The following is an 18,202-nucleotide window of genomic DNA, read 5'->3' on the forward strand; positions in this document are numbered from 1 at the left end:
TTCCAGAAAAGCTAGCTGGCCTAGAAGGCTAGAGTCTTCTAGAGGGAACATGAGCGGGTTCTCCTGATATTCCATTTGGTATATCTTGCTCAACCTCATGAAACTCATACTGGAGAAATATATTTAAAAGTATATGGCCAAAAATATTACGGCATTATTAGCCAATTTATTATATTGTTTTTTTTTTTGTGCACTCTGGCTTATTCGAATGCCGCTGCTGCACCTGAAACGTGTTCTGTTGCTTGTATAGAACAGTTCTGCCAAATAAAGAAAAAAGTAAAGCACAGAAACCCCAAACATTAAACGTGCGTTAATATTGGCAATTCATTCCACCAAAGAGTAGTACCCCTTTGCCTTATGGACAGAGGCTTAAAACAATATCAGGTCCAGCTCAGGGTTTTCAGTATTTACCAGATTAACCTGAATGTCGTTTTTGCTCCGGTTAGTATCTAAAACATTTTACTGAATTGTTTCTGGCTAATTTCAGTTTGTTTAATTGTTCTGTCACAGCTGCTGACCGCAAAGGTTGCTTAGGTTCAACGACAAGTTCGGAATCTGACGTAGGCCTGTGGTCACTATTTTCTTCAGAAACAGGCTGCAGATCAAATATGATCTAATAGAAAATATCGGACAGTTTTCTGTTTTTGTGTGCTCTAAAGTAGACAATTAGGAATGCTGAGCTGCAGCATAAAGCAAGTTGTTATATAGTAACTGGTGCTCAGTGAAACGATAATCACTGTGAACGTGTCTGACTGAACACTTCTCAACAAATCAGATTGTGCCAGTGGAACTAATGTGTAATGTTATTTATAATGAAATTTTCAATAATAGGAAGTACAGGAAATGTGCTAATGCTAGGCAAAAAATTTGACTATCAGCCTATTTAGTTTAAAAAAAAAAAATGACACTGGAATCAGCATAAAAATGTAGTATAAGTGCATAAGATTTGAAAAATGCCATTGTATTTTTCCGTATGGGCTGATTTATGTACTGCAAAGAGATATAGCTCAAAGTTTCTGCTACCTTTGAGAGAATCTTGTTGATTTGTCATGATGTTGGCCAAAAACGTGCAGATATTAGCTTGTTTAGATGTATTTTGGCTTATTTAGTGTGAAAATTCCTGCCAGATTCTTCAGCACTTTTCTGTGCAGTGTCAGTATGACTAATGATATTATTGCTGTAATTTTCTAAGCACATTTGCTTCCATTTCCAGGGGCCTCTCTTCTGAGTATAAAAGAACAGTGAGACAGTATAGTGGTTCAGAGAACAGAGTAATAACAGGTTGCAGATTAACTAATGACATCATTACAGATTAACTCATTGTGGAGCATCTGTGACAGATTACGTGAGAGACATGAAGAACAATTGAGTGTGTGTGTGTGTGTGTGTGTGTGTGTTTGGGGTGGGGAGGTGGTTTCACAAAGAAAACTAATCAGGCAGAGGTCAGTGAGGTAGATATCCTGTGGGTCCTCTTGGGAACATGCACCTCTTCAGCTCCTGTCCAGGGCCGAGTCCCAGCCTCATTCAGCCCCAGTCCATTCATAACAGCCAGCCTCACAGTGCACATAGACACGTAACGATCACTGAAGCGACGGACTGACCAGGAACTTTATTTACACAATTGCATACTTAAATGTAGTCGATCAGCCGTGTTTCGTGCCTGAAGTTTGCTTCTTTACATAACACCAACGTGCGCTCGTCATGTCAGTAAATTTAAACCCACATAAGCTTTTATAAAGCCAGTAGGCATTATCTCTCGTTTTTCTCAAATTTTCTCAACTTTGATGTGAAGTTGACAGTAAAAGTAAGTAAACGTTTGGACACCCCCAGTCAAATGATGTTTTGTTGATTGTGAAAATAATTGAACACGTCCTCTATGGAGAACACAGTTAAATATGACATTTTCTGCAAATTTTAGTGCACTATTTCTAATTATTTGCTCTGTTTAACATATTGGAAAAAATAAAACATGATGTATAAAATGTGTTATAACTTTTGCCACATTCCATGCTTTATTGTTTCCAAAAAAAATGGATAAAGTCATCAAGTAAGCAGTAATTGGGCTTTAAAATGTGTGTAAGTGTGCTCTCTGGAGGATGTATTAGAAAATCAGCAAGACATCATTTGACTGGGGCGCCCAAACTTTTGCATTCGACTGCATGTCAGAAGATTTTATTACTGACACTGCTTTATGACGATTTTATTATTATAATAGTGTAGGCGTCATGTAGCCTTATGAATGCTGCCCTATAGTGAAGCGTTACCCGATTTTCTGATACATAAACATTTAAAATACATAGCAAAAATCTGCCTGGGTTAGCATTTATAGATAATAGCTATCTGCCAATACTGATATGATTTCAATGTTATCATGCGTCCCTATTAACTACATTAGCCTCGCAGCTCCTGTGTAAAACTAAAGAAAGAAATTTCAAACACCAAACACACCTTGGCTGAACAGCTACACTGTTAAATTGTGTAAATTAGATCTTTTGCCAAACCTTCACTTCCTATGTTGACTAAATTTATTTGTATTTAATTTTTTTACCGTTTTTGCAGTAAGATCTGTGTCAGGCTTGCACAGACATAAAACATGAACTCTGCTGTATGCACCGTTTCTAAGAGTTGGTATTGGCTCTCCTCACCCAGCCATGTTCCAGTCATGTTTGGCTAACGTTCGGCTGTTTCGAAGAGGTCTAAATCCTGCAAGTCAATTTGACATCAGCTGCAGATGTGGTTTCACGTGTCTGTGTGCGCTGTTAACCCAGTTGTTACGCAGGCGTCGAGTTTGTTTTGGACGCCAGGCTCAAAGCTTCGTAGAACTTGTGTAATTTTTGGTCACTCAGGCACTGTTTGATTTCGTCATCAAAGCAAATTCCCTAGTATTTGGTGTGGGTTTGATTCTTGTTTGCTAACATATGAGGTCAGGATTAAGTGGCCGACAGCTGCTCCACACTTTTTGGGCTGCTTTCCCAGATTCAGATGGAGCCGCTCTCAGGCTCTCAGTGGAGAAGGCAGTGTGTGTCCAGGGAACCGACGCTTTATGTTCACCTGTTTGTCCAGTTTGTCTGTCCATTTCTTTATTTTATTGGTGCATCTATCTCTAGTCATGAGTGCAGAGGTGATCCTTTAGTCTTGGGCTTTAGTTTGTCTTCACCATTTTAAAGAGGAAGAAAGTAGTCTAGACCAGCATGAATTCCAGGGTGGTTTTAGCTGGTTTATACTGGTCTAGTGCTGGTTTGGTGCTGGTTTAGCTGGCCACCCAGCGTGGTCTTGCTGGTTGACCAGCATACCAGTATCCAAAATGCAGCATATGCGCTGTTGTCAGAACAAAACATTGTATCTCCATTTTTGTCATTTTTCAGTTTTTGACATTATTTGAAAATACCTTTGCCCTTTATGTTATGTGTAAGTTTCATGATGAATGGACCAATAGAAACGGCCCAGAATGACTTGGAAAAAAGTCTGGTTCCATTGACTTACATTAAAAGTCAAGTATGTTTTTTCCTTCTCCTGTAAAGTTACCATTTTGGAGATACAAGGTTCCGACAGCAGCGATATGCTGGTTTTGCTGGTGACCATCAAGGCTGTTTTCTAACAGGATAGTTAATTAACTAGTTACATAGTTGACTAGTTAGTTAGTTAGTTAGTTAGTTAGTTGGTTGACCAGGACAGTCTTAACATTTGTCTGCCTTTGTTGTGTGGTGGGATGAAGGCTCAGAGAGGAGAGTAAATCTAAGCTCATTGTTGAGCCTAATTGCCTTGTGTGTGCACAGGCGGTCTTGACAAACATTAGACGTTCATCTTTGTCTGAAGGTATTTACCTGCTTGGCTGGAGAGTGAGTTAACACATGTTTTAGGTGTTTGAGTTTGTTTACTCCCAGTGCTCCACTTTTGAAAAGAATGAGATGTTCAGATCACCAGCTCTCATCATGTTTACAGGAAAGAAGTAAAAATAATCTGGTATTCGGTAGAAACCCAGCTGCAGTTGGACTGATGTTGGCTGCATTATTTTTGAAAGCCAGCCGCCGTTTACATAGTATGAACGTTACATGATGAATGGACGAATTAAATTTTGAAAAGCAAACCATATTAGATTTAAAATTACATTAACATTGTAAGTCACGGTTTTATGATGGTGACCATATCTGATACCTTTTCAGGATCAGGTATCATGTTGATCTTCATGATGTGTTGGATTGTAAGGCTGTGAGATGCTTCAGTCTGGGCAGTTTGTGGCTGATACTGATATAATTTTTAATTGGCTAAAAATGTTGATAGCCAGTAATATTGGCTGGCATAGTTTTATAAAGATGTTTTTTGGATTTTCATTTTGTGTTGCAATAGTTTTAGTTTAGCAGAACTTTACAGGCTGATATGATCGTCAGTTAATAATATAATTTGTGTAGCAAAAAATGATTTAGTTTCCATTAATTACCTCCTATTTTCCTGTTTTTCATTAATTATTTTGATAAAGAAATGTAAGAATATGACATTCTCATGCTAAAGTTTAGGTTTGGATGCATTTGACCTTTTTTCTGTTTTGTTTTTCTTATTTTAACCATTTTGTGTTCACTTTCACCACTTCAGCCTGTACTGCTGTTTTATAGTTAAACATGGTGTGATTCTTATTGGACTTGAAGGCCTTGAAGGCCTTGAAGTCGAATCCCCACGATAAAACCTGTAATTATCTACACTATTTTTGATACAAACAAAACCATAGATAGTCACTATTGACCCAAGTTATCGGCCATCCAGTATATTGGTTGGGCTCTGGTCCACGTAACGGTCCAGTCAGTCAGCTCTCATCTGCTGAGATGAAGATCAGATCAAGAGCTGGACAGCTGCATATGAACCCAGCGGTCAGCAGAAGCAGCACAGATGAGCCTTGAAGGTGCTGCAGAGCCTCGTGGTGCCCTTTTTTTGAGAGGGCCATGTGGACAGGGGCCGGTGGTGGGGGGGGCGTACCTCCATAGCCCTGAACTCCACATGGGTGTTTGTACTTATCTCTCCCCTTCAGATGAAAAGGAAGTGAGGAGGAACTGGCTTTTGGGGGGGGGGAGGAAGGGAAACGGCCCCCCACATCTGGAAGCTCTTTCAGCCTCTCTTGGTCCTTCTCTCGCTTCAAATCCTCCAGTCCCTGTGTCTGGAAGGAGTTATGGGGGGGTGGGGGGGGTGGGGGGGGTTGTGCATTGTGAAACTAGCTGTTGAAAGGGTACCCCAGAAAGATTTACTTTGGAGAGCCCTTCTCCACCCCAGTGCACCTCCAACCCCCCAGCACCCCCCTCCCCCACCTCCTGGAGGACCTGCTCGCTGACTGAAGGGCTTGAAGTCCGGCAGTTTGAGTTCCTCTCCAGCGTTATTGCTTTCAGATGCTCCTTTCTGTTGCAGTTGTGCACTTTTACGTAGTTGATCAGCTCTCTTCTCTGGAAGAGCTGCTGTTTATCAAGGGCTCTCGTTGGAGCTGAACTCCGCAGAGGCCGTAATCGCTGTCAGCAGTAAGAGCCGCTGTTTACGCCTATCTTTCAGAGAGTGATAAGAGCGGCAGGTTGATTCCGCCGATCGACTCCACTGTGAACCTGACAAAAGGGATTCATTAAATCAGGGATTAGCGCTGTTGGGTGCTGCAGATGTACAGTTAAATGGGGTAGAGATGTCTCAGTCTTAGTCCAGTATCTGTCAGTGCCACGTTCCAGTCCAATATTTGGGGTTTTGTGGATGATACAGCTGCACAGTGCACGTTTTAACTTATGAAACAGTCCAGTTTAGGTCCTCTATGCTCAGCTGCCAAAAACCTGGAACACAGGACAGTATTTTGAGTTGGTAATGCTGAAATTTTAAGCAGCGTATGTGTGAAATACACAGTGATGTAATGCAAAATTGTATTTTTTACAATTGAATTCTTTTGATAATGTGTACGTTGATAAAAGATGACTATGTAAACATCCAACTGGCACCTCAACGTGCTGATGCACACACTGCTCGCTCTGCTGTCTCTCATTCTAGACAAACTTTAGGTAAATAAGCTGAGCGACGATCAGATTGCTGATAGGTGGTGCAGAAACAGATTGTGCCACCATCGTAGTCAAGCTACCCGCTGAAGATTCAGACCTGTTTTTACAGCAAGGCTCTGCCTTTTTCCAGTGAAACGACAACAAAGTGCTAGAGAGAATGCACAACTAATAAAGTAACAAAATATAAGGAAAGAAATTCTTTCAGCGCGCTCTTGATAATATAAATTCTCACTTGGCTGCAGCTTATGAGAAACATGTCTTACTCCATTCGAGCTCAACGGCGCCTTCTGAAGATTCAAACCTAAGCTGGGGATGTAATGGTTGAAAAAACAAATTGAAATGAATTCAAAACATCAAACATTTTTGTGTTAGTTTAATTTTTGAAGTTGAAAGCTGCTCAGTGTAAGTTTTGTGGATTTGGAGACCTCTCTGGTGGAAATGTGTAATTGAACACAATGGCCTGAAGATCATTTTGTAATGTGGGTGGTGCTTCGGATCCCTTCCCCAAGGGGATGAATATAATAATTGTGAGCGTGTTGAAAGAGAATTCAAAGAGAACTTGGTCAAAACTTGCCAAAGAATGTGTCTTCTGATGATATTAGTGACTAATCTACTACTGTCATCATATCTTCATCAGTATAAAACATACAATAAAAAATACACACAGCTCCTCTTTACTAGGCCCAAATGATTCTAATGGTTATATTATTATTTTTGCAGTTGAGGTTAAATAATACTGGAATCTGGAGATGCTACAGCACCCCCACTTCAAATCAAATCAAATCAAATTTATTTGTATAGCGCTTTTTACAACTGATGTTGTCACAAAGCAGCTTCACAGAAATCCGTTTAGAACAAAGTTTCAACATGAAATGTAAATCCTCCAGGTGAGCAAGTCAGGGGCGACAGTGGCAAGGAAAAACTCCCTCAGAGCTGAGGAAGAAACCTTGGGAGGAACCAAGGCTCACATGGGGGGGACCCATCCTCCTCTGGTCAAACTACGTACAAAATTATTATTCTACTAATATTAATAGTAGTAGTAGTAATAGTTAGGAGACTTCAGTGTAGAGTGGGCAGCCAGTCCAAGGCAGGTGGACTTCCCATGTCCTTGTCAGTTACTTAAAAATATTACATTAAAATCACTATATTTTCAGTAGGATGTGCATACTTTGAACTGTGTTCTGCTATTTAGACCACATCTTTGAAAAATTTAATATACATCTTTCACATTTTATCTAGCATGAGAAATGTTTTTTTTCCCAGCTATCTCCAAGTGTTTAATAGCTGTCCACTCACATTTTATACGCAACTAGTTTAACTGTTCATGAATGAAAGGCGGCTAGCTTGACCACAGTTGAAACTCTGGCATTGCAGGTATTACAAGTAGCTGTGGAGCTGTTTTCATTTTCCACCTTAAAATAGTTCCTCATTGCAACACTGCACATAGAAAACATACCTTAACGCCACAAATTGTGGATAATGGCTTTAAAAGTCAACCTTAAATAAAAATTGACCTTTTTACATTGTTACTGCATGTCATATCAAGCACAGTTCATCATATTACATCATTTTAAAGAGAAAATTCTAGTTTTCCCAAGAAATGTAATCAAAATTGAATGACTTTGACCTGCCTCTAAAATGTCTTCGGGGTTTTGATGACATCACCATGCACGAGTGGGAAGGGCAGAATAATATTAACCAATAATATCATGTTTAAACCCCACCTATCATTTAACCCCTACCTATCATCAAGAGAAAATGCTTGGCTCGCTCAGAGACCCTCCCGGTTTCTGTGTTTCATTCGCAAATACATCACAGTCTGGAAAGAAAATAAGTTTTATAAAGGATTGGAAATGGATTGGGCTTAATTCCGAAATTCCTTTATCCGCTCAGATCCTGATCTTTCAGATCCAATCAGGACGTGGTTCAGAATGCTCTCAAAATGTCACTGGCTGTAATTTCCCACAGTGTCTTGTAAGGGTGCAGGGCGAGGGCACAGCAGCCCGTGCTCACGGAGAGAGGAATAAGGCGCGCTCGCTGTGAAACGAGGTGTTTAACGTTACACGAACGGTCAGGCTCCATTTCCTTACCACAAAGTGGGTGACCCAGTCGTGACATGTGGAGCCTGCTTTATCTGTCAGTAGCCAATTTACATGGAGAGGGATCGTTGGAGGACTCCGATTTCACAGCCAGTCAAGTCTCCTTTCACAAGCGCTCATCAGAGATAAACCCACACACGCACACCTACGCTGCTCTGTCGCACTGCAGGCCTATCCTTTACTCCCTCGCTCCATTCCTCCGTTTACTGCTTTCTGACTTCTGTTTCAGAAAAGCGCCCCGTTCTGTAAAGCTAAACCTGCCCGCGGGCCACCAGATGGTACGTTTTCACTGCTGAGAATATTTGATGTAACGGTCCTAATTGAGACTGAGCGCTGCAGTCAGGGCCAACGTGTGGCTGCACAGCTGGCTCTGGCAGACCTGTTTGATTTTGGTGTGTGTGCGTGTCTGTTACTGTTCTTTTCTGGTTAAATCCTTTTGCGTTGTTTTGTGGAAGTGTAGCGATACATGGTTTTCAGGTTCGATGTGATTTCTGATTCTAAGATCAAGACTGGAGTTGATTTTAAGTGCAGTCTTCTACAGTCTTCTTTTTCTTGAGTTGCTATCCTGAACATTTTACATCCTGAACATTTTACACAGCCGATCAAAGCTCTTCTCTGTGGAAGTGCTGCCGTTTGTAAAGGGCTATCGAGGACTAATAAGCCCCAGAGATTGCAGCCTGTAAAATTGACAGGTGTTTTCACACTTTCATTCTTTATCAATGAACCAAACTCAGTTCTTTTAAAGTGAACCTGAAAGGGAACCAGCTGCAACTGACCTCAGTGCTTTAAAGGGGACTTGGTTCTCTTTCTGGGCTTCTTTAGCATTTACGAGAACTCCTTTAGAACTTAGGGTAATACTGAATTGTCAGTACTGTGGTTCAAGTTCATCAACATGAAAGCTTTTCAAAGAAAAAACTAAGTATCTTAAGACAAACCCTAAGAAGTCTATAATGTTCTAACAAGCAATTCTCATAAAAAAAACTTCAAACGTTCTCCAATATTCTCTTAAAGTCCTAATCATTTTCCTAAGAAAGTCTTAATTGTTTTCATATGCAGGCTGTAGGTTATTTGTCATGTAGACTATCAATATCAACCCTTTAGTAAAATATTCTAATTGTACCCAGCTATTAAAAACCATAAAACAGTTGTTAATGAAATTATCTTAGATCTAAATTATTTTTATTGAACATTGCAATTTATTACAATGTATGGCTGTATATTATATTGTATTTTATTATACTCTGTTTTTTTGACATTTGTGTAAAAGCACTGAGCCACTTGATTATTGTGTGTTACAGTAATTTCACCACAGGTGGGGGTTTAACTCTGTGTCACCTACCATCACTCTTTAAATAGAAAAGAAATGTAAATCTCACGGCTTATTTCTTTAATGTCTTTCACCAAGATCGCACAAATTAACGGGCCGACGTTCTCCTGAGGAGTTTGCTTTTACCCCCTAAGCTCTGCAGGACTGTGGCTGTGTAGTGTTAAGTTGGCTGATCTTCCTCACCCACTTCACTCTGAGACGATGCACCCAGATTTTTGATCACTGTCTCTGGCCTCCGCTGGAAGAGAGTGAAGCTTTAAGTTTCAGTGTTTTGTTTCAAACATTAATTTTTGCACATTTTCAATACTATATTAACATTGTTGCCAAGCTCCAGCGTACAGAACATCCGTAGGTGACACCAGGGTGGGACATTAGCAGAGAACAGGAAATTCCTCAGTGCTGTTACTTGGCATGCGTGGAACGTTTTAGAAGTGAAAACTGAAGCTTTCAGAAAGCGCTTTTGAGCAGATCACTGCGCTGTGCTGAAACGTCTGAAGAATGCCTTTGAGTTTGATTGCAGAGTGGGCCTTCTTGGGGGAACGCACGCCCCTCTCCAAGAGAAAGCATTTGAATTCACCTTCTCGGAACACGTCGTTTTGTGAAGGCCTGCTTGTTTACAGCACATTTCTCATTAGGCTTATCTCTTGCCGTCCAATCTCGCTGTGGAGTTTTTCTGACGCAGCCACTTCAGAGCACCTCTGTTACATACAGCGCCGGGTTTTGTTTAGCCAGACGATTAGCATCTCTCTGGCGGAGGCATGAGGGCTTAGATGGAGCTTAAAGTGTGATAAAACCTCACGCTGGAAACATGAATAGTAAACATCTTATCCCTCTCTGTGCAAAGGGCATGCGGTTCGATGACATCACAGGGGAAATTTTAAAAAGCTGAATAAAATCAGCAGGTATAAAATATTTCTCCTTTTAACAGTTCGGGACGGACTGCATGCGGAGCCGCAGCTCGGCTCTTGCTCCAGTCCGATGATAAAGTTTATAGCTCAGGTGGTCAGGTTCCCTATTAACTCCAGTAATGGTTCCTGTGGATTGGTAAGTTTAATTGTCTGATCGCATGAAAGGGCTGTGGAAAAAGCAGATTAACGCCAAGTGAAAAGGCTTTGTTTTTTTGTTTTTTTTTTTCCCTCTCTGAAAGCGTCGGTGTTTGAAATGTCTTTTTGTATATGTGTGTCTGCTCCAGGCAGAGAGCGCGTCCAGCGGCTGGCGGAAAACACAGTCTATTTCCGTAGGAGGCTACGGGAGATGGGCTTCATCATCTATGGCAACAACGATTCACCTGTGGTTCCCCTGATGCTCTATATGCCTGCCAAGATTGGGTGAGCTTCCACTTTTCAGCCTGCATCACAACTCTGCTGGGGAGCAAACGCGTGAACACATGAGTTCAGCCCGGAATGGCTGGCTGTAATTCACTGTGTCCACCATTAGTAGTGTTCAAAAGATGTTTAGGACCTTAAGCCTTAAGAGCCTAGACACACAATAAAACTGAATACTGAAAAATGTGATATTATATTTAGTTGTTGAGGCGTCTTCTTAGAAAAAAGTAACTTCTACTTAACGGACATTTGGGCTGGAAATAAAATAAATAGTGTTCTCTGACTTTTGTACGGTTCTGCTATTGAATAATTCATGGTTGTTACTGAATTATAAGCCTTGGGATTAATAGCTGAATAATAATAATAATAATGATGATGATAATAATAATAATAATAATAATAATAATAATAATAAAAAAATAGCCAAAGTTGCTTTTAATACGGAGCCCTGGAAAAGACATGGTTTAAAAAAAAAAAAGACATAGGTTTTTCTATTATTCGTAAAAAAAAACAAAACTCCTGCCTATGAAATGACCTGAGATTGTTAATTACCTCAAATTAATTATTTTGGGGTAATTTTCTGGACGTCTTCTTCTTTGACACACAGGTTATTCTCTAAAAACTTTGCATGCATCCAGCTATGGCCATTAAGTTGTCCAGAAAGCTGTAGCGGTTCTTTAATAAAAAAAAAAAACAAAAAACAGTACCTTGGATATATTGGTGTAACCTTTCCTCCAAAACAGTCTGTTGCATTTTAAAACATTTCCAATTGTGCTCTGATGTAAAATGACGATGTTTGTTGGCAAGCACTGAAAAATGACTGTAAATGTGCTCAAGTTTTCACTATATTTCTTGAGAAAATTATCTTGAGAAAATTATGTCGAGATAATTAATTTAAGAAATCCCAGGTCATTTTGCGGGCAGGAGGTTTTCATTTCTTTTTAACCCATTATAGAAAAAAATGTCGTTTTATTCCCTCCTCCCATGTCCTTTTGGGATCTCTGTACTTTTAATGTTGGCTCTACAAAATTTTAAAAAGAGAGACATGCATTTTTTAATTGCTACCCTTTGATTTGTCCAGGGCTTTTGGTCGAGAGATGTTGAAGAGGAATATAGGTGTGGTGGTAGTGGGCTTCCCTGCTACTCCTATCATCGAGTCCAGAGCACGCTTCTGTGTGTCTGCAGCCCACACCAAAGAAATGCTAGATCAGGTAATGTACTAGAACCTCTCTAACACAAAGAACACTCCTCCACCATGTTGCTGTGTCAAACCATCCATGCAAAGATTTTACAAATACTCCAGATTGGCCTGGTGGATCAGATTAGGGCTTCAGTGTTTAGGCGATTAGTTGCGAACAGTGAAGCTATATTGCCCCCTGTGTTTTAGTTGCAGTGCATTGCAGTCTGTTGGAATGACAGCATGTAGCATCTGCAATTCTGTCCATGTTGTAGCAAAGGGAGCAAAGTATTGGATGCTTTTTGAACCAATGCTGTCCAAGTCTCTACTGAGGTCAGGTGACAGCAGCACACGGTTCATCTGTAGGCCTGAGGAGGAGGAAGAGAGGGGAGGAAGCTCACAGAGGAAAGCCTCTCATCTACAAAAAGACCAGAAAGCTGCAAAAAGTCTCACCCGCTGCAGAGCCTTTACATGAAAATGTGTTTGAGGGGAGAAATGTGACAAACCCATAAATAATGCTGAGAGGATCATTAGCTGACAGCAATAAAACACACATGAAAGACTGGGAGTGACATCAGAGAGAGAGAGAGAGAGAGACTGTAATTGATATCCTGGTTAAATAAGTTTCTGATGTCAGGCCTTCGTAGCTTCTCCGTTCGGCTAGCGAGCAGATACACGGAAAACATCTCGCAGAAACGGCTGAGAAATGCGTGGATGCGATAACCGGTCACATCAAAGTTGGGCCTGTTTTCTTAGAGGGGAGGGGGCTGGAGGGGTGGGGGGTGACGGCCGGAGTGCTTTTCAGCATGGTTAAATCAAGAGTCCTTGGGGAGGCAGATTAAGATGCTCTTTGATCTCCTGCCAGAGCAGACCCCTGTGGCAGGCACTTCTTATGTAAACCCCTCAACTGCGGGCTGCCAAAGAGAGCTGACATTGTCAATTAATTTATGGCATGGGACACTTTGAAGATGCAGCCTCGCATTCCTTTATCAGTAATTGCATTCAAACAAAGAGGGGAGTATCAAGTTAGAGACACTAAACTTCAGAGGATTGATGGACTGGGGCTTGAACTCTGTTATGAGAGGTAACTGTGGCGTGTGCTCTCGTTTCTCGAGGGAAAAGAAACCCTCTTCATTCCTCGACCCTGCCGTGCTGAGGGTGTTTCATATAGGCGGTTAGATTTTGGAATCAAATAGTAGTTTGGTGTATTTAGAAAGGCTGCAACTAGCAGTTTTTTTCTATGTTCAGTTAATTTATTGAGTACTACCAAGTCGCTTCACAGCGCTGGCATCATTCAGTCATTGAAAGTTTCTCTTCAAGTGACTTAATTTTGTGTAATGGAACAATAGAAGCTTTGCTGCCCCCTGTGTTTTCTGTGGTGCATTGCAATCGATCTGAATTAAGTATTAGGGCTGTCGAAATAAATTTCAATATTCGAATATTCGTCAAATCCAAAGAAAAAAAAATCACATTAAAATGCAGAAAACATTCATTTGAATGTTTAAACCCTTTGCTGCTGCACCTAGACTGACGCCAATTACTAACCACTCCAAAGGAAGGGAAAATACCATTGCAATTTATTTTGCCTTTCATTACAACTGAATGGGGCCCTGCGATGGACTGACGACCTGTCCAGGGTGTTTCCTGCCTTCCACCAAGTAACCGCTGGGATAGGCTTCAGCTCCCCCGTGACCCAGAATGAGCGGCTTAGAAAGTGTGTGTGAAGAATTTAATAGGGTTTTTATCATCTATGGGAGAAAAAGGTTTTCAGCAGCTGAGTCGTTCTGAATGTGGTGACGTTTACTTCATAAACCGAATAACACTATTAGGTAAAAATATATCCTTGTGTGAGGAAACCGAATGATGTGCTTAGTGCCCCTTGTGGATTTAGGAGAAATAACACTGACTCAGAAATCTGATGTGTACCGCAGTTATGTATCGTCATATTTACTTCACAAAATAATGTAAATACTTTTTTTAATTCAGCAAAAATGCATTTAAAATTTAAAAACATTCAAAGATCTGATAAACAAGGGGAAATTCAAACTCTCAGATATAATGTATGTAACTGTGATCATTGATCATTTATGTAATTACTAGGGCTGTCAAAGTTAACACAGTCATTTTTAATGCTCTTTTAATCCTAGTTTGACCCTTGAAACCATCTGCAGTAGTGCAGGTTGAGGCCCAGCTGCAGCGCACGGTTTGTTGCTATGGTAGAATCAGTGGTTGTAGCCCTATCGTTCAAATACAGCCTTTAAAGTGATCCCTTCAGCACCTTCAGCAGACTGTGCTTTACAGCGCTTGTGAAAGATCTTTGGATAAATCAACCAGCAGCAAACGAACAAAAGCATCAGCAAAGTGGAGCTCCAGTTCTCCTCGAGAGACTCCACTGTAGCTAGAACCCACGGGCTCTAGGAATAAGAGTGAGGCTGCAATCACAAAAGAGACCACTGACTCTATATGATATATATATATATATATACACACACACACACACACATGATATATACACTCATTGGCGCATGCAGCCACTGTTGCTCTCACTGGACATTAGCAATAAAAATTGGAAACTCACACTTTTTAAATGAATTTGTCTTATTTATTAAAATTAGACAAATACAATTATTCACATTTAACTACAAAGAATAATTAGATTCAGTATTTTTTGCATCATTTCTATTGAATAATTATTATTGAAAGTAGTAATTATAAAAGTTACTGTTCATCTGCTGAATTTAACATAACGGGGAAACATTTGACCTTAAAATGCGATCTGTGCAAAAGTTATGGCACATTTTATGCTTTTATGTTTTGTTTTATTTATTTTTCAGTATATTAAACTGAGCAAATAAATAGAGATTGTGCACTAAAATTTGCAGAAAAATGCCATATTACTGTGTTCTCTGTACTGATTTATATTCACTTAAAAAAAATCAGAAAGTCATATCACTTGATCAGCGGTGTTCAAGCTTCTGTACACAACTGTATGCAGCTGTGGTCTCACCAGACCGTACATTAGAAGCTGCCTGTGTGATTCTGACAGCATGGTGTTGTCTGTTGTTCACAGGCTCTGAGTGCGATCAGTGAAGTGGGCGACTTGCTGCAGGTGAAGAATTCCCGACACAGAATCCTGCCCACTCTCGACCGGCCCTTTGATGAGACCACATATGAGGAGTGTGAAGACTGAGAGTCTTCCAGTCCAAACCAAAAGTGCACTGCTCCTCTGGAGCTCTCCGAGAAGAGTCACTGAACCACTTAACAAATGCCATTCTTATTTTTTTTTCTTTTTTTTATCATGATTTTTTTTTTTTTATAAAGCATATGGAGTTCCTAATAACACTGATGCTTTAAAGTGGAAATTGTCTTCTTTTTTTCTGTCATCTTAGTCGTTTCTTGTCTGTCATTTTGTCATAAGATTTGAGATGTGAACTTAAGTCATTGTGACATTTATTGCGGGAAAAAGAAATGCTTAAATTCCTCTCTGTGAACCACAAGAGGCTTTGGACTGCTTATGTTCTTGCTAAAGCCATATGTAACTGCAGCCCTCAAACCAAACCCTTTTTTTTTTTCCTGCACGCAGAAAGCATCTTTTTCAATAAGTGGGACCAGACCAGTGGGGAACAAATTATCAGTCCCAGAGACGCTGGCTTAGGAAAGCAACTATTGGTTCTCCCGATTGCTTTGTAGTACCTTTGCTATGTTGACTAAATCACACACCAAAATCACCACAGCTTCGCCTTCTACGCGTTTACATCGATTCACAGCGTGAACTGGTGTCTTACTTGAACTTAGCGGTCATTGCCAGTTATTTTTTTCACTGCAATATCAATCAGGACGGTCAGTGTTCATATCTGGAAAATCTGTGGTCATGCACATCTATCAGATTTTCATCTGTAAGAAAAATATGCGCATACCAGAATAAGCTAACATCCATCAAGTTCCAGTGCAGGAAACTGCTTCCAGAGGCTTGAACATCTGTCCGTAGGAAAGCCCTGTGTGTATGTTTCTATTCGCCAATATTAAAGGGGCAGTCTGGCCAAAATGAAAAACTTAACCATGTCTATATTTGTTGTAAACATGCTTATTCACCCCCTTCTGATGATGTATCTTGAAGGAAGGGGGAACTTTTGGCAACTTTTGGAAAAACTACAAGCGCTTTGGGGTGGGCTCTTTGCTACGAGCTTGCTAATGCAGAAAGAAGCCAGATAGCTAACATTACTTCTAGAAAGATGAATATCACGTCTATATTTGTTAGCCTATATATCAGTGAATTTCTTTATGGCAGTAGGGTGGATTCCCAGTGGTTACATATGAGCTTTGCATGCTGGGTATTGTAGTGAGAGAACACTGATGGATGACAACCCAAAAAGATGCAAAGCTGTGAATTCCGGTGATCCGATGAGGCTGAGGGGTGCAGCGTTCTGCTACAGAGTACTTCATAACATGACAAATAACATTTAAATGCTAGTTTTAGGTCGAAATGCCCCTTAAAAAGAACCAGATTTTCCCTTTTTTTAATATTCTTGCTAGCAGAGTCTTAAATGATGCATATATAAGCTTCATTGTCATGAATTAATATCACCTTCGTCAAGCGGGTTTATAGTCGTGTCTTTCAATTTTTTTCTTTTTTAGTTCTTTATTTATACCCCCTTTTATATGCTCTGACCACAAGCTTTATCATATTTTTCTTTTGTCATTTAGTGTATTTTGAAGTCTTCAGGCCATGTCAGGAGTCTTAACGCCTGCTTTATATGTGCTTTCTCTTACACTCCAGTTTCTCTGTGTACATATTTATTTATTATGAATGTGTTCTTGTCTTTATTCTTGGAAAACTGCACTCCATTTATCTAAGGCAGCTCCAGAAGGCCTCACACGTGCACGCTTGTCTACAGTGTGCATGCTCTCATGCAGATACTACTGATGAGTATTTTTCTATCATCTGTAACCCCCTCAAATGCACGTACGACGTCACTGAAGCTGCTAGTTTACGATAAAAGGTGCTCAAATGAACACGGTTTGTGGCTTTTGTGGCTTTTCATTCCAGATCTTTGTTATCACTGTTGTTGGTCATTAATCTTTGCATTGCGTTTGTTGATTATAAGATGTTTCACGTGGCATTTTGCTTTCTGATTTGTCCTTTTTAAATCAAAAAAGGATGGATTGTAAAATAAGACAGTTAAGTATATACAAGACAAAAGTATATAGCTGCAGTTATATTGAATTATACACCAGATTACATGAGAAAGAAATTATTTTTTTCCTTAGGATCACAGCGTGTGAGAAGATGCGAGATGAGAAAATGAGGTGGCCTAACCACTGAAATACATTTTATTTTATTATATTTTTCTTTCTTACATATATGTACTTCCTAGGATAAACGCTGAGGGTATTTCTCAGTTTTTGTAGTACCGTGGACCAGGTCTGAGGACAGCAGGACAGTTTCAGTGTAAATCTAAACCAAGTCACTTGCTTTATAGGAACATGTCTGTGTTTAACAACTTGGAATTCCTGCAAAGACTGCATACCATATGATAGACCTCCTTTTTGGATCAAAGTACACTGTGGGCTTCGTATTAAACTGTTTCACTCCTTGGAGGACATTAAAATACAAGCACTGAAGTGTATTTTGTCTTGGATTTTTATTCCAGCGTTACAGTTTGCAGCGGTCTTCACTTTATTTATGAATTAAAGTGAGTCATACTGGCCAGTCCAGTCCAATGAAGTCCAAACACATGAAGTGACTCATTTAGTACTGATGAAGGCAGATGGACTGAGCAGGTTCGACTATTTTGATTATTCTCGCATTTTGATTATCTGTTAATGAAGTTTCAGCAGTTAAAATAAGACTTAATTTACTCAGTGATACTTTTTTTGAGAAATAATGCTAAAATAACAAACTTTTTTTACTACTTATATCTGTGAAATTATATGAAAAACATAAGACTACCAAAAAAAATCTTTATTTCTCAAAATTTATAAAAAAAAGTTAAAATAACAAACTTTTTTTTACTACTTACATCTGTGAAATTATATGAAAAACATAGACTACCAAAAAACCATTCTTTTTTTAATAAATTTTGAGAAATAAAGTTAAAATAACAATTTTTTTTACTACTTATGTCTGTGAAATTATATGAAAAACAAACTACCAAAAAAATTTTTTTTTTATAAATTATGAGAAATAAAGTTAAAATAACAAACTTTTTTTACCACTGTCTGTGAAATTATATGAAAAACGTAAACTAACAAAAAAACAT

General features: G+C 39.6%; 1 protein-coding gene across 1 annotated transcript in view; it reads left to right on the top strand.

Annotated features, from left to right (window-relative positions):
• The window catches only part of sptlc2a (serine palmitoyltransferase, long chain base subunit 2a), a 40,030-nt gene extending 22,461 nt beyond the window's left edge, over positions 1 to 17,569 (top strand). Inside the window, 3 exon segments of the mRNA XM_036594151.1 lie at positions 10,633 to 10,768; positions 11,847 to 11,976; positions 15,013 to 17,569. Coding sequence (XP_036450044.1) covers positions 10,633 to 10,768; positions 11,847 to 11,976; positions 15,013 to 15,132 — 386 coding nt within the window. The 3' untranslated portion in view covers positions 15,133 to 17,569.
• Positions 17,570 to 18,202: the final 633 nt, after the last annotated feature.

Source organism: Colossoma macropomum, unplaced genomic scaffold (assembly GCF_904425465.1).
Source record: "Colossoma macropomum unplaced genomic scaffold, Colossoma_macropomum, whole genome shotgun sequence".
NCBI lineage: Eukaryota > Metazoa > Chordata > Actinopteri > Characiformes > Serrasalmidae > Colossoma > Colossoma macropomum.